Here is a 24,968-nt window from a genome sequence, read left to right as displayed (position 1 = left end):
ATTACCTTGTATGCGTAAGAAATAAAAGGATTAACAAAGACAAACAATAAGATAAAATAATAAAAATACTCGTTTGCATTTGCTAAACGTATCGTTTTAGAAGATTTTTCATATTTATTATTAATCAAATGTCATTGTTACTTTCATGATAAAAAAATAAAGACAAGTGATTTTACGACATTTTCATAGTATTCGTTCTCTTTCCTTGCTTTCATTCGCGTTTACATTTACAACGGGAGAATCCTCATACGATGATAGTCGTCGCATTGTTCTTAAGTTCTAGAAATCTCTTACTCCTCGGATTGCTTCGTTTTACTCAGCGGAGGTTCGATCTTATCATCGACTTTAACTCTTCGCGGAAACCATGGCCTTGAATTTTGAAAACCCTTGTTGAATAAGTGCTGTTCGTGATTACGCATGTTATACCAAGTCGGATATATTCTTCCGTAGTTCCTTCGATCTTGGAAATTAACTTCCCCATTATTTGGTTCTAGAAATCCACGGACTTGAACCTGACGTAATTGATAAAAAAAAAAACAAACAAATGATATGGATATAATATTTTATGCATGGGAGGAGACTTGAAATAAATGAAATTGATTATAGCATAAATATTGAATAAAAATTAATAAATTTTCGATAAGAATAAAGACAAAAATTACTTGCGGTATATCGTTACGTAGAAGATGAGTGAAAGTTGGTATCGCATGATCATGAGAATGAAACACGGGAGGTGACACGGGAGGTGACACGGGAGGTGACACGGGAGGTGACATGGGAGATGGTTTTTCTTCGATGCCTCGAAATCCATCGATGACAGGGATTTCGTCGACTTCGATGTTCGGCTTCGTGCTCACGGTGATTACGGTGATATGTACGTCCGTGACAATGTTGCCTTCTTCGTTGGTTCTTGATGAAACTGATACGTCGCAAACACCATTTTCGCAAGAACCTACATTCGATTTCTTTCCTGTCTCGTTTCCGTTTACAAAAATTCTTACATTGTTTATTACAGCGTTTGCCGTTTTTCCCGGTGATACCTAAAACAAAATTAACAAATGTAACATTTATTGTTTAATGAATAATTATTCTTTGAAATATAAACTTGTGTGCACTTTGAACATAAAACTGGAAATAAATGTTATCAATAATAAACTATCATCTTGTCGCATTGAATAATTATCCTAAGAAAAAATATGTTAACCAGGAAGTGTTTCTTCTAAAAAGAAACTAGGTCTTTGGCTCTTTCGGTAAAAGATAAATAAGAAATAAAGGAATAGGGCTGAAATGCGGCCCACTTGCCATAAAAGTCATACTTTTTACAGTTTATGTCGTTGAGAATACTCGTAAAACGATTTTACGCTATACGCGTCTCGAGTATTTCTTGTTTCAAAAGAAAATAAATGAAACGTTAAGATTCCCTGTATAACCCTCTCTTTCCTTTTCTTTATTCCCTTTTCCTGCAAAATGGATTCGCGAGTTACAGTCTGGAATTTATAATATCCTTCCCTCTATAGAAATGCATAAGTCATCGCTTTGCACAGCCCATTCATCAAATTCAAACCATAACCTTTTTCTATTTCTTTCAATTAGACGATAAATATGACGATAAATATGACGACACTTTTTAATATCATTATTTATAAAAATAAAATGATTAATTAAATTCTAAAAAATGCTCACGGATGATTGATGCGTTCTTCGTTTTCTCAAATCTTCTGGGAAACTTGATCTTACGAAAGATTGACTCGACCGATGTAACCATGGGTTGTTGAATTGTTCCTTGATGCGTATCGATGAATCTTTTGGGACATTTATGGTTCTTTCCTTTTGGTCTGAGACAGCGACAGGACTATCGGAAGATATTCCATGGATTTCGTTCGAGTCGAGATCTATCTTCGAAGAGATGTTTAAATCAGAAACTGTTTCCTTCACAAAGATAATAGTTAGATAAACGATCAACCATCTTGCAAGTTTTTTCATCTCGCTTAAAAAGGACAAAAAAAAAGAAAAAAGGACGTGACAAGTTGACTGATTTTTTCGTCGTCACTGAACGAAAGACAAATATCAAATCCGTTGTCTTTACTAACGTCAAAGTCGTGGTTATCTTGGTCATTAAAAAAAAACAGAAAAAAAGAGAAAAAAAGAGAAAAAAAGAGAAAAACAGAGAAAAAAAGAAAAAAAAAGGGTAGGGAGATGAAATGTACGAGATGCGTGCAGGATAATAACGATCGCTGCTTGAGAAAATTACGATGACCTTCGTGAATCCTAAGAATAAAATAAAAAAAAAAAATCAAGACATACGAAGGAGAAATCGGTAAGAAGAATTTTTTTATACCGGATTAATTTGATGTCTTGGATTGCCAATCTTAATTACTTCCTGAATTTATTTACTATAAGATCCAAGATTATTAATCCTGCTAATTGAGATGGTTTAATTAGCGTAGAAAAATCAATAATTAGACTTTGACAGTTTTAACGTGAAAGATAATGATCATCGATTATAATCACATTTCTAGAATATAAATTATTATTAACACTAGATTGCCCGAGACTTTGTATATACCTATATTGCACAAAAGCAGTCAAAATGACTGTTTTGTGAAAGAATAAGTAATGTATAAAGAAACTCATTTAAAATTAATTTATACCATAACGATGGTCGTTGTTCATCTTTTCTTAAATAATGAAAACCTTTCAAAACATATTTGCTACTAACATCTGTGAGACTTGGGTTATTTTTTATTCTATTAAGAATAGTAAATCCCACGTGTTGCCGCCGCTGCTAGAGTTAATCAATATATTTTTAACTTATTACACTAATGTAACACTCAACAGAGCTCTCTTACGCACTTTCTCACAATGCTTTCACAAAGATTCGCTAACTTAAAAATCGCTCACACTATCACCCTTTATTCTTACTATCTCCTTCTATACTCGCTCTCCTCACTATTACTTTCTACTCTTGCTCTCACTAATCAAAACTCACAAACTCGCTAACTCACTAACTCGCAAAACTCACTGTTCTCACAAAAATTCACCTTCTACTCTTACCCTCGGCCATCATGACGTCATACAACAAGCTTGCGCTTGTTCTTCGCTACACACGCACACACACAACACACACCGGATGCTTCTACTCCCACCCTCGGCCCATCATGCGTCATACAACAAGCTTGCGCTTGTTTTTCGCTCCACACGCACACACATGACACACACCGGATGCTTCTACTCCCACCCTCGGCCATCATGCGTCATACACAAGCTTGCGCTTGTTCTTCGCCACACACGCTACACATAGCACACACACACAACAGTAGCTCGACGAGAAACAAGGAACGGTCGCCTCTCGTTCCGTCATCCTCACGCTAGACGCACGCATCCTGACAAAGCAACCATTCCTTATCTCTTTCTTTCTTTCCCACACATACACACGCACACATAACAGTCCTCACGCTACGCACGCATTTTAATAAAGCAATCATTCTTTCTCTCTTTCTTTCACGCAAACACCCACCACACATCTAATGCAAGATAAAAAAGAATCCGAATTTTGTTCATACCTATATGTAACGGATGTGCCTTTTTAAATGATAATCTTAGAAAATCGGAAAAATATCTAAATATATAAGTTAGTTAGTTAGTTATATAGGCGTGAACAGGATCGTCGAAAAGCTCCTAAGAAGAAAGTGGCGTGCGAAAGAAAGATGCACTTTATCGCGCGTAATTACGACCGGTTAATTACGGCGGAGTATGCACGTCGGTAGAAAAACAAAGGGTAAGGACGGAGAGCCCTTGTTAGACCACCAGGAATCGTTGTGAATGAACGGCAAAAGGCGTGCTCGCGAAAACGCACTCGTAGCTCGTCGTTTCCTAAGAGCATACATACATACACACATCCATCCATCCATCCATCCATCCATCCATCCATCCATACATACATACATACATACATAGGAGAAATAGCTACTCCAGAATGCACCCTAGAATCCCATGATTGCAGTGACTACACATACTCGGCCGATAGTAATTCTAGTCGACCTGCAAAGCGGCCTCGATGTTTGCCCAAAGTTTGTCGTCAACGAAGGGTCGTCGAGCTCATTGAAATTCATTAAATCCGTTCCTCGTTGCCCTACGAGAATAGGCAACCTTTTGCGACTTCCTAAATAAACGCATTCTCTTATTCTTTCTTTTGCCTCAATGTCAACCGACTAGCGATCTTTCCTCTTTAGACTTTTATTTTTATACATTTTCTTTTTTAAATAAATTCAATTATGTCGAGAATTCATTTTAAATCCTATTATTACAATTGACTTGAGTTGAAATAAAGACTTGAAACCCTTTCCTTCCGGTTATATCACGGATGCGTTTAAACTTGGAAAGCATGGATTCACGTACTTGCTTGCGCATACGTGTGATTACGCTCGTGACGTGCTCAACAATGAATCGTTACTATTCTCTCGTCTTGTGTTACGTAAATCCTCTGAGATCCTTTGACGTTACGAGATAGTGTGCTTCAATGAAAATAGCTTTATTTCTCTCTCTGCTTTGTCTATTTTTTTTCCTTATCTACATTTATATAATAAATGTTTCATTTTCAGATATTTTTGTAAGATACGCAAAATTAATAAAAATCAATTTAAAAATATAATTTGTAATAAATTGTACTCGTTTTTTGTTTACAATTTTGCATTAATCGAAAATTAAAAGATACGACTGCAGCAAAAATGACGAGAAACATCTAACACCGTTAACGTTGTAAACAAGGATCGATGAGAAAGTACGCCGTTTAACTGACTACTCGGTGAGATGAGCGATTACACTCATTTATGCGTACGTTCCAACATTATCTGTCAGGGGTTACATTCTTTTTCACACGTACGAGTACATACCAGCTTCCGGTTTCCCAAGAACCCCTAGCTCGGTTGTTAAACTCGCTCCCATCCAGAACCATTGGTGTGCGTTTGATGGAGCGTAGAAAAGCAAGCGCCTAATGTACCGTGCCTAATCGGACATGCATTATTATGAAATCTTACACACTAGCTACGATAATCTCTTTACTGACGATGTAAATATGCTGCATATTCATATACAATCAACGAAAGATTATACATTTACTTTTGTACCCTTTTGTTATTTCTTTTATGGCATACTTACATCCTTGAAGTAAGTCACAAAACTCGACAATTGTCTCATTCTCTCGAAGCTTGGTTTTTTCAAGGTTTCACTTCTAACATGTGTGATCTGCACAAATGATATTTTTTCTTTACTCTTTTACTTTCCTCGATGATCAGTGACAAATATAAACGTGCTAATTATACTTTTGTCTCTCTCAATTTCGGCCAACAAAACGAATTCGTCGCGTTGTACGGGTCGTTCGTTCTATACGCATCGTATCACGCTCGATGTATCTTGTTACAAGTAGTCAGAGAGAGAGAGAGAGAGATAGAAAGAGAACAACCTACGCTACCACCATTTGTCATTTTAAACAAGACGTCAACGATGCGCCATTAATTTAGTCACCCGACGCGTCGCCAGCCGAACGAACGAACGACGACGTACCCAGTTTCAGCTTCAGCATGAATTACAGGACTCAGTTGCATTGCCTTTGACGAACGATTTCCGAGAAAAGGGAAACTCCTTCAAACACACCCTTCTTCGCCTGCCTTTTTAGTCTTTTTCTTTCTGTTACTTAACGTCGTACTTTTAACGTCGCCAAACTTCTCCTCCCCTTTCCTTATTTCCTTCTTTCCTCCCTTGTCGTTCGAAAGAAAGAAGACGAAAATAGCTAAGGTTGGTTGACGGTGTCGGTATTCGACTTTTCGAATAAGAAAAAGAAACAAGAATAGGAAGAAGAGGATCAGAGGAAGAAATGATCTTTACGACATTTTACTTTTGGAGTAATGTGTAGAAAGAAAAAAATTCATTTTTTATCGTATCGCTTTTTCTTTTTTGTGTTTTTTTTTTCCCCTCTTTACATTATAAACTTATTCCTTTTTTTCTTGATTTGTAACATTTCTAGAGAGTTTGTACATTCATAGCGATTCTTAAGGATACTTATAGTAATAAATTCGTCGAGTCGTAAGAGAGACGATGTAAAAGATGTAATATTATTCTCCTTGTTCGCCATTTGGCTATGATATTACTAAAAAGCATAGAATATTTTCGATCGTTTCGACTCTCTCGACTCAATAAACGCAAACGTATATTATACGTATATTTACATAGAATATATTCTCTTTTTTTATTTTCCTCTGGTTGAATTTCGAAGCGTACGCTTATCGCGAATATTAAATATACATATACAGAAATAGGTGCGTACGAAGAATTAATATAAGTAGTACGTATGTACAAAAATACAAAAAGAATTGGCACTGTCGAAAGACTAGCGTGGCAAGGGAAGCATTCATTTTCTCTTTCCTACATAACCCTCCCTTTTGATGACGACATTCGAAACCCTGTCCTTCTTATTCGAGCTGATAGAAAGCTGATCGATCGTAAATGCACAATGCGCGCACTACTATATACATACATGGACAAATCACCTTGCTATAAGCAGACTATCGAATTTATTTTGATGAAATACTCTCTTGATTTCTCGCTAATAGAAGAAGATTGATCGCTTTCCAATATTCCTAATCACGACGTTTCGATCATCATTTATGTAAGTATTATCCGATATCCGATACATGCCCATTCTCTCTCTCTCTCTCTCTCTCTAATATGTAGGCTATATATCGTGGCTTGGTATGCGGAGGAAAGACGAAATGCTTGCTGACAATTGGATAGGATCGATACTTAACGCATGGACTATTCGAGTTATTCGATTTTCGAGTAAAATAAGCGACACGTGAACGACGTGCGAATTTGCAATAGTAAGTACTTTGAACGCGAGAGATAGCTATTGAACGTATATATATATATACAGGATGATCCAAAAATTTCAACAAATTCATGTAGAAAGTATTTAAGTAAATAAGAATTGTATCAAATGAAATAGATGCTAGTGAATGTTCATAATTTCGTTTCACATATTTCATTTCATTTCATTTCATTTCATTTCATTTTATGTACTTATTCACTGAAATACTTATGCTCTTACGATTAGATTAAAATTGATCACCCTGCTTACAAATGTATACATGAACACACACGTCTTCCTCTTCCCCTACCCAAGTCGAATTCGTTCGACATTTAAAGGAGTTTATTATTGTTATTTCTTCACTATTACTCGTACGAGCATTAAACGTATCTAGTCAATTGCGTATGGAAATCCTGCAAGCAAACTATTAATTGTCCGAAAGTAGGTCTCTCGTCGGGAGACATGGCCCAACAATAGGCCATCACTGCGAATAACTCGTCAGGACAATTGATCGGTTGAGCTAATCTGTAACCGTCTCGAAGATAACTGGCCATCTCGAATGGATCTACTTCGACGTAGGGTTGTTGCGCCAGTGTCGTTAATTCCCACAGGAGAACACCGAATGCCCACTAGAAAAAAAGGTAAGAACAATTAAGCTGCTTTTACATTTTGCTACAATAAACATATAACAAATATAGTATATCAAATGGCTATATAATAGCATATTTGAATATTATATACTTACAACGTCCGATGCAGTGGTAAACGTTTTACCAAGTAGACTCTCTATAGCTAACCATTTGATTGGTCGATTCTCGTTATCTCCCAAACAATGGTAATCTTGAGGGAAGAGATCTCTAGCAAGAGCGTTGTCCGTTATTTGAACTCGTAGATCATCGTCGACCCTACGAAACATACGAAAGATAGATAATGTTATAATACAGCAATTATAACAATATAATAATAAAAATAAAAAGCATTTAACTCTTGCGTTAATAATAATAATAATAACGTTAATAATTAATAATAATAAAAATAACGTTATGCCTATATATTCTAAAGAAGTTTTCACTTTAAAAATAAAGCTTTGTGTAGTTAATTGAGAAAAGTTGGGAAGAAGAACTTTGAGATCACTTTTCAAAGACGAAAACAATGTGATCGCTAATTAAAGAGCCACCGAAGTAACCGTGTACGGTGCTTAATTAATTCGTTGCACTCAATTAATTCGGTAACGAGACGTAACGGCCTCGGAGCTTGCAGAGGCTGCGTTAGAGGGAAGTGCTTTATTAAAGTGCTCGATGCGAGCAACGCGTGTGCTCGTAAAAAAGGATGATTTCCGTTATCTCTCTTAAATATTCAACATGAAAGAGAAAGTGCACGATAAAGGGACTTACATGTGCTACATTTTAAGCAGTCTTAATCTTAAGTATCTAATCAATAGTTTTATATTTTGTCTGTGGTATTTAAATTAATTTAATACTTTTTTTTCTTCATTTTTTTTTACGACAGATCTGCCAATGTAATTACTATATATGACGAATTGTTATGTTTATACGTAGGAAACTGATAAGAATAGTATATTAATAGTAATGAGAGATAGATTATTGTACTTACACACAATTCCTCGCAGCGAGATCTTTATGGACAAGTCGTTTCCTATGAAGATACTGAACCCCTTTGGCAGCTTGAAGTGCCATTTCGACGACTTCCTGAGTCGTAAGGGCTCTCGGTGGTCCTTCGCTGCTCAGCTTGCACCTTAATAAGAACCTCTTCATGTTTTTGTAACCGGTATGCGGATATAGAAGGAAGGGTGCGCTTCTGTCCTCGATCGAGACACCCAGAACAGGGAGTAGTGCTGGGTGACTCAAGCCGTAAAGAGCTAAACCTTCTCGTAGAAGAAGGGCGACCTACAAAAGGTAATGTGTTTAGTGTCTCAGTTTAGTAGAACTCGTCGATTCATCGATTTATTGACGACGTTGTTACTGGACTTCATTAAATATGTAATCGATAAGAGTGATTTAATTAATATTACATTTTTAGTAATACTTCAATTTAAAAGAAATATACTAACACACGCGTATCGATTTTCCTTTTAAATCTTTGTATTAGCAAAAGATTCGCATAGTTCGACGATGGAAATATAGCAATTATGTAACTTCATTGGTTCCATCATACTTTAAGGGGGGGGGGGAGAGAAAAAACTAAGATCGAAGAAGACTCACTTGTGACTGGGAAGCGTGCTCGGCGGCTGTTTTTACTAGAACGTCCCTTGGAGACGAAGCACCCTCCTCGTGATAACTACCCCTATACACGCGACCAAAGGTGCCCTCCATTTCTATGCTGAGAAGACGCACCCTGCATCTACAAAGTACAAAGGACACGACTTAATACGAAATGTAAATTAATGGCTCTTGCCGTACGTCTTAACTTATAGAAAACCAACACACACCATCATTTCAATTCCGATTGTGAGTCTTTAAATGACTCATTTGATTCATTACTCGTTAGTTAACTCGATAATTAGTTAAAATGTCGAAGTTAATATATAATAAATATTTGCTAAGTCTTAACGTACATATATTTTAACGTAACTCTTTGTGACTCACAGTATATATCTATAATCTACACAGATTATTTGAAAATAGGCCTTAACGTAAATGTATTTTAAGCCCTGATCTGGCACGAAAGTCGATTGGAGTGTCGATAACCTCTTAGAATTATCTGAGTGCTTTCAGTCCTTTTTCTTCTTTTTTTTTTTTTTTCGTTTCGTTTGGAATTTTTCATTCAAATTACTTGTCTTTACCTTTGTACGGTGATCTCTTGAATTCTCTCGTGCAGCTCTCGACTAGGTCTGTCGTCTAATCTTCTATAAGTGGAGGCTGATGCTCCAGACGCCGAGGGTGGTGGAGTTTCTGGAGATAGGAAGGTTTGCGCTGGACCAACTCCTGTACCTCGTTCGACACTACACGCAGAGCTGAGACCTCTGGACTCTCTACAAGGATAATAAGATTTCTTTATCTCTAGAAATCTACATATCTTTCATCTCTCATCGTTAATATATAACAATATACATATATCATTATTTAACGTTATCACCGATGCTTTGTTTTCTACTATCATGAGAAAGGAAACAAAAACGAATTTTTCTTTTCTTTTTTTTTTTTTTTTTTACGACGAACGTACGTATGCATGAAGAGGTAATGGATCTTACTGTAAAGGATCCCTATGTCTTCTGGCCTTCTTATCTCGAACGTAATAGGCCACCACGAGAACGCATATGGCAGCGATAAAGGCACAGGCACATCCGATGGCTGCGTAAAACACCTGCCCACTGGAAGTAGAACCAGAAGCAGCGACTAAAACCTCCTCGGGTCCGGTGTAGCTGCTTTTCTCTTTTAAGCAGATCTTTTTCCGCCTAAATTCTAAACTCGTTGTATTTTTCTTCGACACGGAAACATTGATCCGTAAAGTAAGGTTCACTTCGGCATCGTATGGACCACAGTGCAAAGCTAAGGCCCAAGTTTGTAAGATACCGACCGGCATCTCGCCTGTTTGAGAGATGTTTAGAGAGCTGCTTAGAGCGGATGGATTGCTGATATCTACGTCCAACGTGTAAGGAAGCTGAAAGTCAATTGCATTTGGGGTTAGTTGAGATAATTTGAATGATCAAATAAATTACAACCGTCTAAGAATAACTGGAAAAAAGATAATGAAATTGAAACGATGGGAGATAGGAGATGGGTGATATATCAAATGTTAATGGATCAATGAGATTAACCTGAGAGAATTGAGTATCCTCAATCTTTTTACAACATGGTAGTGTTGTAGAATACTTTGAAAACACGATTTTGATATAACGGCAGCTTTCGTATAACATAACTTCCATATAGGATAAGGATATATGTATGTATATCAACAAACATTTGACGAAAACATGAGATGAAACATTGTTGAATGGTGCTATCGAACTTTTCTTCTTGACGAGTATTTTCTAATCCATTAACAAAGTCGTGGCTTTGGTTAATACATCGATGGCCTCGATAAATATAGGTAGGTATAGGTAGCTATATTGTATACTACCTAGGTGTATAGGAGGAGGTGGGTAATGGTTGGTATTTCCGCGTGGAAGGGTGGAGGAAAACGAATGAAACAATGTCGGCGAGACTAAACGAGCGAGAACGTTGAACCTTCTGGTAATCTCGAGCGTACCATTCTCGGAAGACAATTTGTGCACCGCGAGGGGCAAAGTGAGTTTAGAGAACGAATGGAAAGAAATAGAATAAGAAAGAGGGAAAGAAAGGGGAAAAAAATATTGTAAGATGCAGAAGAAGAGACTAGAGCGTAGGAAAGCAAAGCCTCAACGGCTGATTACCAGCTCGAGATGATGATCGGTTCTTGGTTAGATGTAGGAAAACGAGAGAGAAAAAGAGAAAAGTATAAAAGAGGCTCGTCAACTACGCTGCTTGTCGCTACCACCGTTCGTTTTGCGGTCTCTTACGACCACGAATAACTTCCTCGTGAAATGGCTACGAATGTTCCTACGAATAGCTTCTAATGGCGTTCGATTTCAACGCCTTCCAAACTGTGACGATAGCTCGCTACATAGATTTTCTTCCATCTGGGCTAACTATTAACATCAGCTTCTTAACTAATAAGTTAAAATGTTCATAGTTGATAATTTTAATTTGATCTTATTAATCTTGAAATGAAATAACGAGTTTCAATATTTTATTGAACGATAATTAATGATCCTATCAACGATATTATTGTTTCTACTTTCATAAATTTGTAATTATTTTGATTTATCAACTTGATGCTAAAAATTTGACCGCATACAGAACTGTAAGACGTATAACGCAAAAAGAATTAAAAAACCGTAAATGTGCTAACGCGAATACTTGACGCTGTGTAAGCAGTAGCTTTCTTTCAAATAAGTTGTCCGCAAGAAGAGAGACTCAAATGATATGTGTTTACAAACGATCCGGTATTCGGGGTCACTTCTTCTCTTTCTCAAGAACTACAATAATATCTAACTCGGAAATCTAACTTGAAAAAAGAAATTCTTTCAAAATTAGCTTTAGTCGGTGAAAAGTGAAAATGAAAAAAATAATATCAATATTTTATTTTTTGTTTTACTATCGCGAATTAATTTATGAATAATCACCGTATACAAACTTTTTCTCATATCGAAGAATTTCCTTAAATGCTTGTCATTCCCCTTCTTCCTATCTTCTCCACAAACTGATTTACAAACAATGTGAGTAGAAACAGAAGAAGGGACGAAGGAACGAATGGACGAAGGGAGGAAGGGGGGAAGGGAGGAAGAGTGGAAAGAGGAGAGTTTGATCGACAGCCACCTGCGAGTTTAACTACCATTCAGGACACCCGCTTTTGTCACGGAGGTGACGGATGTCTTGGAACCGCTCGTCAGTCTTCCTCTCTCGGATAACTCTCTCTCTCTCTCTCTCTCTCTCTTCTTTTCCTTTTTCTCTCTGAAGCTCGCACAGAAGAGCTCGAAGAAGTGGCTGAACCACTTTGTCCTACCCCGAGAGATCTTTTCTTTTTTTTTTTTCTACCTCGTCGACGAGTCAATCCGACACTACGTTCCGCACTTTGTCCAGGTATCTACCCTACCTACCATTCCTTCGACCACCGCGAAGAAAACCAACACGAGAGGAAAGAAAGAAAATCTAAGTACTTAAAAAACACACACACACACATTGAAAAAACAACAAAACTTTATCCACATTGGATATTCATTTTTTAAGTCAAATAAGACACTTTTTTACTTCATAAAACGATTATGATAGATTTACTCACGTACTCACGTTCCTTGTCCTTTATTCGCGATATTTTAACAAGAGTTCTCCGTTCTAAAAGAGTCTTATATACAAGTCTTACGCCATTGTATTGGTTCGAGAATTCGATGAGGTGTGGGATAGGAATGGGATATGCTTCGATAATCCTGATAAGTATGTTCTAAGAAGGTAAAAAAGAGAAATTGAGGAGAAGAAAAAGTAAGAAGAAAAGAGTAAGAAGAAAAAGAACAAGAAAGAACAAAAAAATATGATAGTAGCTTCAACGTGACCATTCAACCTTGACGAAGGAGGATTTGAACGGTCAGCTGGTTGCATCGTATATCGCTAAGTCGTCGACGTTTTTCAGATAACGAATGAGTTATCGTTTCTTTTAACTTCTTATTTTCTTTATCAAAGGAAAACATTATTCCTTATCATATAAATCTTGAAATAAATAAATTCTCACTTACCGGCCTGCCAGCAAGATTTTGCCATGTGAAATGCAATTTGTGAACTTGCGCTGGAACCGGTACAACGAATTTAATGGCATAATCGTTGATCACACCTTCTCTCACGTAAAACAATTCCGCTTGGAGACCTAGAAAAGAAAGAGAAAATTTATTGTATTATGTATATTTGTTTTTTCTTTAAGTTTTATTATCTGTTTATTTTTTTCATTAACAATCAAGATAGCGTAAATCAAAATTTATTAGGACTTTTGAACAATAGAGGACACGGCAAATCTAAACTTATCGGAAAATCTTGTATGCGTGTACGTATGTGTAGGTGTGTGTAGGTGTGTGTAGGTGTGTGTGCGCTCCGTCGTGGCATGATAGGTATTTTCTACCCACGAGATATAGTGCCGTACTATACGTCATACTATAGAGAAAAGAAAGCAGTTTATTTATCAAAAAAGGGACAGCAGAGATTGAAACCATGAGGGGGAAAAATACTCGTGGATAAGAAAACGATACGAATGTTTCGCGTAGATGATTCACATCACCTCGTATTTGTCCAGCGGTTGCCGCAAATATTAGCGTGAGCTTGTCCAACAAATCTACGAAAGTGGGCTACTGTACGGTGATAATTTTGATAAGCGACATGCACGTGGACAAATTCGTATAAACATTTAATTGTAAGTGCATTCGATATCATTTATTTCATTCCTTCAACTACAAAGTTCTTCACGTTACACCTATACGCGTCCAGTTATAAAAGTATAAACAAATGAAATTTATAATTAACAAAATCACGAATCGCGATAAAAATATAATACAATTTAGGAATGTCTGATTAAAGAGCTTCTCTACCGATAGGATGTAATAGATTAAAGAAAAAGAATAAAAGCAAAAGGAAGAAAAGGTCAGATAAGTGGATCAGCAGATTAGAAATGTTAAGCGTATCGATCCGCAGTCGTTCCGCTCGAATGTAATCGACTTCTCCAATACAATCGAGATATTTATTTAATATCTATTTAATTGATAGTAGTAATGTCATTTTCTTGAAAAATATTGGAAAGAGAGACAGTCAAATGGCCCTATGACCGCATTGCTCAATTCATATTGAAAAGAACATCGAGCTACCTAGACATACTAAAAATACAAGGGATCGTGTGCCGGTAGGACACAAGGTCACGTGGACCAGTCGACGAAGACAGTGGATAAGGAAGCTGGAGAAGAAGAATACGGGTGCATGGAGTGTATTCTTTCTCTTTCTTTCTTTCTTTCTTTCTTTCTTTCTCTCTCTCTCTCTCTCTCTCTTTTTCTAGAGAAGGGTCTCGGTGGTATCTGATAGGAGGACGGTTAACGAGCCACGAGTTGGATTTTTAAGCCACCCGAAGACAATGTGCCATGCCCCTTGGTCGTGTCTTTGCTTTCGGTGTTCTTCTCAACTATCTACCTTCATTTCCTCCTACGTCCCACCGCCAATGCCTCTACCGTCCAGAAAAAAACGTTTACCGGTTTTCTGCATCAGATATCCTATACCCACGACCCCGACACCGTTGCCCTCCGACAAGTTCCGCCAGAGGCACTTTCTAGATCTTTGCCTCCTTCACGAACTGAAGGAAAAGAACACAACAGACCCAACGCTGTAGGGTATGTCGTAAAAAAGACGAAGGATAGACCCCCGTAGATCTTGGAAAATAATTATTCTTCGAGAAAGAGAGAAATAGTCTGCGTTGAAACTAGCGTCGTTAAAAAATCGAAACTCTCAACGTTTGTAGACGATAAGTCGTCCTATTAGGTTACAATGTCCTTTTCTTTGTAAGCGATTTTCTGTCCTTTGTGTTATTCTCTTTCTTATAACAATTGGAAAACCGTTGACGATTGCTAAGATGAAAAACAGTTGCCGATAACAATTAAAACGGTGGGAGTTTGAGATTTTCCGATTTTGGCCCCCACCTTCACCCACCTCCAGTGAATACTGGAGGTCAATAAGATTAATATCATTCTTTTCCTTTTCGTTTATTTTTCTTTCCTCTAAGATTCATCATTATTTATTACTGTTGTTGAGATAAAAGCTAAAAAAAGTCAATCCTCTCTCTCTCTCTCTCTCTCTCTCTCTCTCTCTCTCTCTCTCTCTTACTTTCTGTCATCAAAGAAATAGGAAAATCAAAGAACTACCTTTCCTTTCGTATTCTTATGTCGGTCTAAAAAGGCGATGAGATAAAAAAGTAATCTTCTTTTAATCTAGCAAAGAAATTCCTCTCGTTATTACTAGCTACCGAGAACAGCTCGATTCTGACCTCGTTACGTTTCTACTCTGTGTGATCTCTCTTTTGCTTTCTTCTCTCCTTTTCCATCTACTACTACTACTTCTCTTTCTTCTTTCACTTCTTCTTTTTCTTCTTTTTCCGAACAATTATGCAAGAAGTTTGCATGAGGGTGGATAGGTAGAAGGGTGGTAACCACCGAACATCCTTTGATGTCTGCTGCGCCCGCAGCCAGGCCAGAGTGCAAGCGTGAGCCTCCAAGATGGGAGTAGTAAAGAGAAAGAGAGAGAAAGAGAGAGAAAGAGAGAGAAAGGCCTTTTCAGGGAAGGCGTCGACCCTCGACAAGCACTGCCAGACACAATTGTCACGAGGGGTTCTGCACCACTTCGGTTCTTTTCTCGCAAAACACGTACGACGAACGCTACCACTTGGAAGGACCATAACGAAAAGAAGAAGCTGCTGCAAGAGGACAGTATGTGTGCCTTCTATCTAACTCCCTTTACTTCAATGATCTCACTCCTCAAATCAAAGGTAAAGAAACATGGAAACCAGTAGAGAGCAAGGCATACATATATACATACATATATGTATTGTTATCTTCCTTTAAACTAAGAGTAAAACCAATAGAACGCTTCAAATCTTCATGTCAATAAAAAATTTGAAAACATTTCATCCTTCTGTTATTGTTAATGTTCCTATTAAACAGACAAAAAATAGTTAGAAAATTTTGGTTGTTACAATGACGATGAATTACTACTTACATTTCTAAGTTCTCGATCGAGCATCGAGGATCATGAGAACAGAAAAGAAATCTATCTTAGCGAATGAACCACAACGCTAAAGGAAGGTGAGCGCTTTTTATGAAACACCCGGCTAAATTTTGCAAAAAAATATCGGCGTCCCCCGCTGTCAAAATACTACACATTTAGCTAAGTTGACGAGGAGTAGTATGGTCTTTCTATAAGGTGAGTTCTTTAATAATAAAGGAAGAAGAGGGAACCAGGTTCCGAAAAGAAGGCCATCGTGAATCAGCGTCTACTACACAGCGGGAAGACAAAGTTTTCTCTTTCCCTCTCTCTTCCATTTCCGTACTTTTTTATTCTCTTGCTGTGAGCTTTGGGTCAGAAACCTAACACCTACGGAATACGAGAGGCATGGTGTGTGCTTATAACGAGATCCTCCCGTGGTGAGCCTTACAAAAGGGCACGGCAACGAGGATAGAAAAGGAGAAAAGAAAAAGAAAAAAGGGTGATCCACAGGTCCAAGAGACAGGAAATATAGGATTTTAAAGTTCCCGACGATCCCTCCACGGGATACAGACGTCCTACCAGCTACAATATGTTTCCTCAAATAATATCAATAGATTATCTACATAAAATAATAAGTTAACGAAGTTACTTTTAACTTTACTACGAACATATGTAACTTTTTTTTTCTCCTTATTAATTTTGATCAATCTCTTATGTTTACTTTTTAGAACAAAATATTTCATAACTTCAAATTCATATTTCGAGGTTGAAACACTTGTAGAATCATGTCAGGTATCACTTGACATCGTGCAAAGTAGAAATTCATTGCAGATGCAGAACTACTAGTCCACTTACTTTAATGTTGAATTTACTAGTACCTTTGATGAATTTCATCTCCATTATAGTGAAACTTTTAAGTGTTTGCTCGTTTTGCTGTTCGCTATTTACTCTACCATTGCCATGATACTTTTTTTTTTTTTTACAAAATAAGTAAACAGATCCTTATTGATTATAATTATAATTTAACGGATAGGTATATTTTTTCGATGAGTATATGGACACAAACTTCGTTATTGATAATTTATGAAAAAGTCTATACTGTTTCTTCTAATCACAAGTTACAACTCTTGGTAATAAATAGTAATATTAGTAATAATGTTAGAAGATTAAATTTCTATCATATCAGCATCATTATTTTTGCAAAAATGAAGGAATTATTGGTTCGAGATGGGGTAAACGACCGAATCAATGGCAGCTGGCATATACTATGCTTCGATATCTCTCGAGGCAACGACTTCAGTAAGAAAAAGAAAAAGAAAGAGGGGGAGAGGGAGAGAGAGAGAGAGGGAGAGAGAGAGAGAGAGAGAGAGAGAGAGAGATCTAATAACGCGAATGAGCCTCTGCATATGCACGCGAACATACTACTAGTGCTATAACGGCTGCACGAGATATTTTTCACTTTCGCCATCATCCGGCTAAACGATGTGGGCGTATATGGGGTGGCGGATATTCTAAGCACATATCTTCTAAACATAAATGTTTTTGTTCTAAGAACAAAAGAATTTGTAAAAAAAAAAAAATATCCACAAATTCGTGTATTACCTGTAAACATTAAACGTCGAGCTAAATATTACCAATAAATACCTGACAGTATGTCTGTCAAATAGATAGATAATAAATACGTTATATGTAAAAAAAAGTTTCAATATGTAATCATTCACTTAAAATATCAAATCGGACGTGAAAATTTGTTACTTCGCCAAACAATCTTCCATCACTATTGTATACACTTCCACATCCAATACTTATAAATACATTTATCTTCTAAGTAAAAAAATAAAAACAATAGGAGAGAAAAAAGAAGACTAATAAATCAATGTAACGAGAGTTGCTCAAACTTTTTCTCCCCACTTTTTATCATTCTCAGATCGATCGAAGTCGCAAAGTAAAAGCAACCTATCCGACACCCCGTATATATACCCATGGATGCATAGCATATATACTACGTACGTATATAAAGATACACGCATACTCACGCGTACGCACATGCGTCTCTCACCCACGTGCGAAACCAGAGTCGTATGGTGGTACATGTACACGATACAGGAGGCCGACTGCTTAGCATATATCGAACGAACGTGTTTCGCTATCTCTCTTGTTCCTGTTCTCTAGCAACGTTGCCTCTCCTGAATAACCCATAAGTCCTGGACAAGTCCTGGACAACCCGTACGTCGTTTGTACGGCCTCCACTACTTCTGCTGCTTCTCCCCCATCGACCTCAGGCCTCTTTTTCTCCACCTTTCTCCTCTCACAGGCCATAGGTTAAATCCAGGAAGGCGTAACTTCGCGCGACACCGGTTATAATTCACTTCGAACGACCATGCACGTAAAGAAGAGAGAAAGACTCTCGACACTACTGGTGTACGTGATGGCTCTGCTTTTTTGGGCCCCATAACGAGGTGGAAGGAAGGGTGACTGAGCTACTCGAAACATTGCTTTACGATCTTCGCGATCTTTCCTATATAATCAAGAATTTGGGATATACCTGAATTGACGCTTAAACGAGCGATAAATAATTCTTCATTTTGTCTATGTTAACAGGATGTAAATAATTTTGTACAAAGTTTCGATTATAAAACTGTCGATATTTTGTACGATAATTATTACCTAATATTACTTAATTAATATTATATTACATATTATAATATAATAATAAATAAAATACAATAATTAGATCGAGGGAGTAATGTACAACTATTCATCGATATTTTGTCTTCTGATCACGTACTAGGAAACGAAGAAACATATTCATTAAAGTTGATTAAGTCTTTATCAAGTAATCCAATTGGCACCCAATCTGAGTCTATTCAATACGGGATCACCATCGAGATCAGACTTGTGCATTTCCTATCAACCACGTACTGTAACTATTGTGTCGTAGAATCACCCTTCCCCTTCGTGAAAATCGAGAAGCTCGTTCCTAGCTGAAACCGGTCGGATCTACCGTCGTACTGTATCCGCAACAAAGAACTAAAGAAAAGGAAAGGACAGATAGATAGATAGATAGATAGATAGAGACAGAAAGAAAGAGAGAGAATAAAAGAAAGGGAATCAAATCACCGTATGGCCGGTGCATCATAAGTAACGCAGCTACAGTTTATTTGTCGAACGAGGGAGAAAGAAAGAGAGAATCTCAAAGATTGATGAAACCAAAGCAAACGTCGCAACGCTATACGACATGATTCCTGGATCGAGAGCTAAAATAATATTATTCTTCGGTGCTCAATATGGCTCCAACGTTATGTCGGCCATCAACGAGGAATCACCATCATCGCGAGATGGAAGGAAACGAGAAACTCGTAACTCACAATCAGATACAGCATCTGTCAGTGTTGATGTAGATTGAGATGTGTTCTCGGTCTATCTGGGATTTCGACATATGGCGACAGGAGTGTGTGAAAGGAGAACTGGGAGGATTACCAACTTCCTTCCCTAAAAACTAAAAATGAATTATTTTTATTTTTCAAAAGTATTCATTTTCTCGCTGAAGCACTATTTTATATTTTTCTACAAAATGCTTGATCGCATTACATTTTATTCACGTCCTCGTTGAATGTACTTCATCTAGAGAGTAAGAAAAAAAAAGTGTAATGAGAAATTCCGACAGAAAAGTGTCGCTATTCTTGATTAAGAAACTACTCGCTGAGACACTTCTCTTTTCTGTTCTCTTCGTGATAATCTGCAAGAGAAAAGGTCTATCCGAAAGAAGATATACCCCTAGGGAAAAATGGTGGTAGGAAATAATGGAAGGAAAAAAGAAAATAAAAGAGAGAGAGAGAGAGAGAGTATCCATTACACTCGCAGCGTGTTTTTATTCCCAGAAGAGAGACGATTTCTAAAAAAAAGTCAATTCCATTATGAGTCGATTCGCAATACTACTCTATTTCTCTATAGCTACATTTTCCTACAAATATGAAAGATTAAAGTATATAAAGATAATAAAAATATGCAAAACGATACTTCCAAATTCTCCAGAGATACGTAAAAAAATAGCTCGCAAGAAAATATAATAAAACTCGTATGAGATAATTCCAAAAAGTAAATATTGTTATAAAAGGAACATTTGTAAGAATTTATTTTCCCAACTTACGTTCGCAAATAAAGCATATCATTGATGGTTACTCAAAGGATTAATATTTTTTTCGAACAGAAAGAAGAAGAAAATAAAAAAAAAAGGAAGTTGGCTTTCGGAGGAGAATCCACGGGGGTCCGTGTCTCGTTTCTCTCTTTTTCTTCTCGACGAGTCCTCATGTAAATGACGTCCCGACACAACCCGTACTGTCTCTGACGCCCTCCTCTGTCCGCTAAGAAACGAATTCTCCTACACACCAACGAAGTCTTAAAGCACGGATCTTAACGAGGAGCCGAAGATTGATGGCGACAGAGGCGTGCAGCATCCACTTTGAAATATCGCACCGATCGAACCTGCTTAAAATATTGTTCGAAATAAAATACATATCCTCTTTTTTCTTTTTATTCTCTTCGGAGAATTCTAATAGTTAACTCGAAGTAGTTAACAACTCTTTTTTCACATTTTTCATAATTATTTTATTATATATTTATTCGCGTATCAATATTGAAAATGTTATATCTACTTAAAAAGAAAAAAAAAGAAAATACCTCCTGGACAGACTAAATTTAGATAATTGAGAAACTTGTTTAATTTGTTTGTTATACAAAATATATATATGTTAATAATCGATTAACAAAGAAAAGTAGAAAAAATCGGAAAAAGTAGATGATAGAAACACAACCGTGTCCGACTGTTGTTGTCGAAATACATTTTCTCGAGCCGATCGAATTTCTTAATGTTCGTTTGTGTTCCACCTATTTCTGCGCCATTGTGCGTACATAAACGGTTTCACGGGGCCCAGGCGGGACCTTTGAAAAGACCCCACTCCTCGAACAACATCAAGATGGGCCTGTCAGACCCTAACTAGCTAAGGTCGAACCCAAGCTCGTCTCACACGAGCGAAAACTGGCCTCGGGCACAAGGTTCTTCGCGAACATCGTGTTTTCCTGTTTTGACATGGAGTTCTGACGAATGATTACGAATCGTTCTGCTTTGCAGTATTTCAAATTGGATATGCGCTATTAATTTACCCAAACTTTGTATATACTTCCAAACTTACCATCTTACATCTTTCATTGATTTAATTTTAACAATAAGTAAATGATAATTAATTTATTATAATATTTTCCTCTAGGAGATATTTTATCATTCTATTGATTTTATTTCCTTGCCATTTATTAATTCCAACGAAATTTTGTACATAAAATATAAATTTATGATTGAAAATAAAAAATAATTTCAAAGTATTTCTTATTTACAAATCACATCAAATAATTTATATTTTCAATTGTTTTGAGGGTGAATTGATTGAAAAATCCTTGCTTGATTATAAAAGATTTTCAAAAGTTTAAACATCATTCGGGTCTGCATATTTCTTTCTACTATATGTATTGTATTATACTGATGCAAAGCTACGCACATTAGGAAGATGAGAATATATGTAATATTGTATATAAAAAGAAGAATAAAAATAACTTTTAGAATACGATGATGTCGCGAGCGGATAAAACACCTTTTTTCTCGAATTATTCGTCCAAAGATCGATAAAATAATCTGGTAAAGTAAATATAACCTCGACGCCAATGTGAATTCGGAAGCTTATCTTATCCACGCTCGGGTGCAATACGAGTCTTAGGTGTTGGCAAGCACGTACGCGCGATCGTGCTTCCTTCAGATAACCCAAAGATTTTCAAACCTTGTTTTAAAATATATATATATATATATAACTACGTATATATTAATATTTATGTCTATAGGCCGATATACGTTTGCTTGTCAATAAAAAGAAATATACAACGACGTATATTTTACAGCAGGACAATTTCGAAATATGATTACAAAGAGCAAAATAAAAGAAGAGGGCCTTCAATATTGGAGCTGATCGTGCCAAAGTACCTTTTTGTTTAGGATTCAACCGTGTAGGGTGTAACCAAGTGGAACGACAGAGATCAAAATCGATTTCTCGACGTGGCAAATCGAGACTCGATATCCTAACTTTATTACAATTACGAGAAACCGTACTAAACGATTCGAAATTGGAAACATGCACTTAAAAATGCATCTATTAAAAATATGAAAAAAATAACATTATTCAAGTTTACTAACATATACATTTACTTGTAAATCAACATTCCAAAATAGCATAAAGCATAAAGATCAATAGGAAATTTAAATAAAGATCCTAAAAAAAAAATATAAGACGAAGAAGTACAATAAGCATAACTATCTGTCGATTATTCGGCGTTTAAAGATTAGAATATAACTATAAACGAATTCCTTCATCTTCTCGATCCTAAAACACGTCTACCTTCAACAAGAACCTCGTTAAAATATTTTATTGTGTAGATGATCCAAGGTACTACAATATATGCGTATCTCCCAAAAGCACAGCGGTATAGATACTAGCCTACCTGCAGCACAAAGGGAAAGCCGATCAAACGACACACCTTTCGATCGACTTTTTTTCTATATAAGTCATTGAAAAAAGTCGAAAACAGTATGTATGGAACGTACGATTTTCTCTCTATCTTCTTCTTTTTTTGTCTCCCTTTCTTTTTCTCTAAGGAGCAAGAGAATCGTTGATCGGAGGCGTGGGTTCAGGTGTCGCCAGAATGCACGAACGAATGAACGAATGAACGAACGAACGAATGAACGAATGAACGAATGAACGAATGAACGAACGAACCGTTGCCGTTTCGAACTCGGGGCAACGAGCTGAATGCTTTTCGTGGCTCAACGAGCCGAAAACAAATTATCCGCCGCCGTGGAAATTATCGAGGAAATATTGGAAAGTTCGCGCCGTCGAGTGGGCTGCACGAATTACTCCCCGCTTCCGGTACATCGATTCACATGCAATCCGGTCGAGCGATGATTTTTAAGGAACGATCAGAACGCGGAACGATCTTTATTCGATCTCAAATATTACGATAAAAGACTAGTTTTATCTTCTATCCTATTATATATTCTATGTTCTTTTAGAAGTTATATATCTTTTTGCTTTTTACTTTTACTTTTTTTCTCTTTCAATTATTTTAATACAATTGCATTAATATTGAAATTAATTACGACTATGTATTCTTCCGTTTTGTATTTAAATATGGAGTAATTGTTACTAGCAAATATTTTCGATCAATAAATAAATTTACTTTTAAAGCGTCTATTAACTTTGTTGTTGGAAACTTCAAAGAGAATCCCCTGCGATTCCGCCGCGTAGATTTAATCGTTTGTAAAATATTGCACGTAGGAAAACGTTTTCACAGCTTGACCGACAAACGATTCTAGTTCGCTCTTATGACCAAGTAAAACGATCAGCTTGATCAATTCCAACGAAATTCACGTATCAATTGAGAAGCTCGTACGTATTCATTTCCTTCGTAAATGTCTCATTAGTACCAATTATCTCTCGTACATAGATTTTCTAGGATAGAAGGATGGCAGTCGTATTTTAAAACAGTTTTACGCATCACCACTTACCTACCTAGGATTCGAGGGATTTCATGTATGTTGTACATACATACGTTGTGCCTGAACCTAAAATTATGCCCTAAGGATAATGAAGGCTTATAGTACAAGCGACGTAACGCGATAATAATTATTCATTAGTTCGTACGAACTTGAGTGAATGAAAAACGTCTCTAATATCGATCGTATAGGAGTTTAATTGCGATGCTAAATAAGCAGGTACACACAAGTTAACCAGTATTTACATTAAATAATTAATTTTTCAATGAAAAGATCCAGTATGCCGAACGGTTTTACGACTACCTCTAATAAAAACGCATCACTTTTTTTATGACCGATAAAATTCTTATCGACATATAACTTCAGGCAAATCGATACTCGTGCTAAATTACAAATACATACAATATCTATCGATCGCGATTATTGATTCGTAAATGATGTTGGAAAATATGGAGAACCAATGGTGACAATTTCAATAGGAGGAGGAGGTTCGAACGAACCAATCACAAGATAGATAAGATATTTGAAAAATTATTCGCGGTTAATGTATGGGCGCGTATTTAATCTCAACAGAACAACCGATGATAGATTGATTGCAACCATATATCCATAGTTATCGAACGTTTATTATCGTTAAGCGCGCGATGAATGAACTTACCCATGAGTTTGCGTACTTCTGTCTGACTGAGAAAAAGATTGAAGTATCCCGAGGCAGGTGAAGCAAACACGAGGAAAAGAATCGACGTCAGTTCGAGCAGCGACATTGCGTCTGCGCAAGCAGCGTCAGCCACAATCAAATGACGGATGACACGTGTGTAGCTTTTTATCTTTTTTCTTCTTATTTCTTATTTTTAACAAAATAACACTTCAAATAAATGTTTTCAAAGAGGTCATCATCTCTTCTGGTAAATGCTAAGGCGTCGCGCATGCACGACTTGGCAGCGCGACGCCTGACACGACGCGACAAAGTATCCTCCTTCTTTACGTCTATTTCTTTATCCCTACCTCCCTACCGCGGCGTGCGTCACTGTCGTCAAAAGGAGCGCGCGCGCTTTGACAGCTCGACACTTTTTTTCAATTAACAGTAGTAGTTTCATTCAATTCTTCTTCGAGAGAAGAGAGAATGAGTACTTTTCGCAGATAAAATACGAGATAAATGACACGAGATTTTGAGCGAGCAAAGCAAAGTTGTACGGAGCGAACGTGGGTTACCTCGTGAAAGCCACGAGCGATTATGGGCGACACGACTACC

At 36.9% G+C, this 24,968-nt stretch overlaps 2 protein-coding genes across 6 annotated transcripts; both read right to left on the bottom strand.

Moving 5' to 3' along the window:
* Positions 1–72: 72 nt before the first annotated feature.
* On the bottom strand, positions 73–5,298 carry LOC149031167 (uncharacterized). Of its 2 annotated transcripts, XM_089176444.1 has the most exons (5): positions 5,158–5,298; positions 4,893–5,004; positions 1,684–1,892; positions 663–1,040; positions 73–512 (listed from the first exon to the last, which is right to left on the bottom strand). In XM_089176444.1, exons 1-5 carry the CDS (start codon positions 5,194–5,196, stop codon positions 291–293), a joined length of 960 nt encoding a protein of 319 aa, XP_089032570.1. In that variant the 5' UTR covers positions 5,197–5,298; the 3' UTR covers positions 73–290. The 2 variants fall into 2 exon arrangements, with proteins under 2 accessions (XP_089032570.1, XP_089032571.1); XM_089176445.1 differs by lacking the exons at positions 4,893–5,004; positions 5,158–5,298 and having other exon boundaries at positions 1,684–2,286.
* dnt (tyrosine-protein kinase Dnt) lies at positions 2,787–24,968 on the bottom strand. 4 transcript variants are annotated; one of them, XR_016177879.1, is made up of 9 exons: positions 24,375–24,967; positions 13,131–13,258; positions 10,074–10,483; positions 9,666–9,854; positions 9,085–9,223; positions 8,477–8,769; positions 7,608–7,767; positions 5,322–7,491; positions 2,787–5,244 (listed from the first exon to the last, which is right to left on the bottom strand). XR_016177879.1 is itself a non-coding variant. In XM_089176440.1 (9 exons), the coding sequence occupies exons 2-9, from the start codon at positions 18,245–18,247 to the stop codon at positions 7,243–7,245; spliced, it is 1,647 nt and encodes a 548-aa protein (XP_089032566.1). In that variant the 5' UTR covers positions 18,248–18,640; positions 24,375–24,968; the 3' UTR covers positions 2,787–7,242. The 4 variants fall into 4 exon arrangements, 3 of the variants coding, with proteins under 3 accessions (XP_089032566.1, XP_015188549.2, XP_089032567.1); XM_089176440.1 differs by adding an exon at positions 18,169–18,640 and having other exon boundaries at positions 2,787–7,491; positions 24,375–24,968; XM_015333063.2 differs by having other exon boundaries at positions 2,787–7,491.

The sequence above is a fragment of the Polistes dominula genome, unplaced genomic scaffold (genome assembly GCF_049000335.1).
Source record: "Polistes dominula isolate Pdom_NZ unplaced genomic scaffold, Pdom_raw_medaka contig_25, whole genome shotgun sequence".
Classification (NCBI taxonomy): domain Eukaryota; kingdom Metazoa; phylum Arthropoda; class Insecta; order Hymenoptera; family Vespidae; genus Polistes; species Polistes dominula.
The sequence above is the reverse complement of the archived record's forward strand: the minus strand, read 5'-3'. Positions and strand labels throughout refer to the sequence as shown.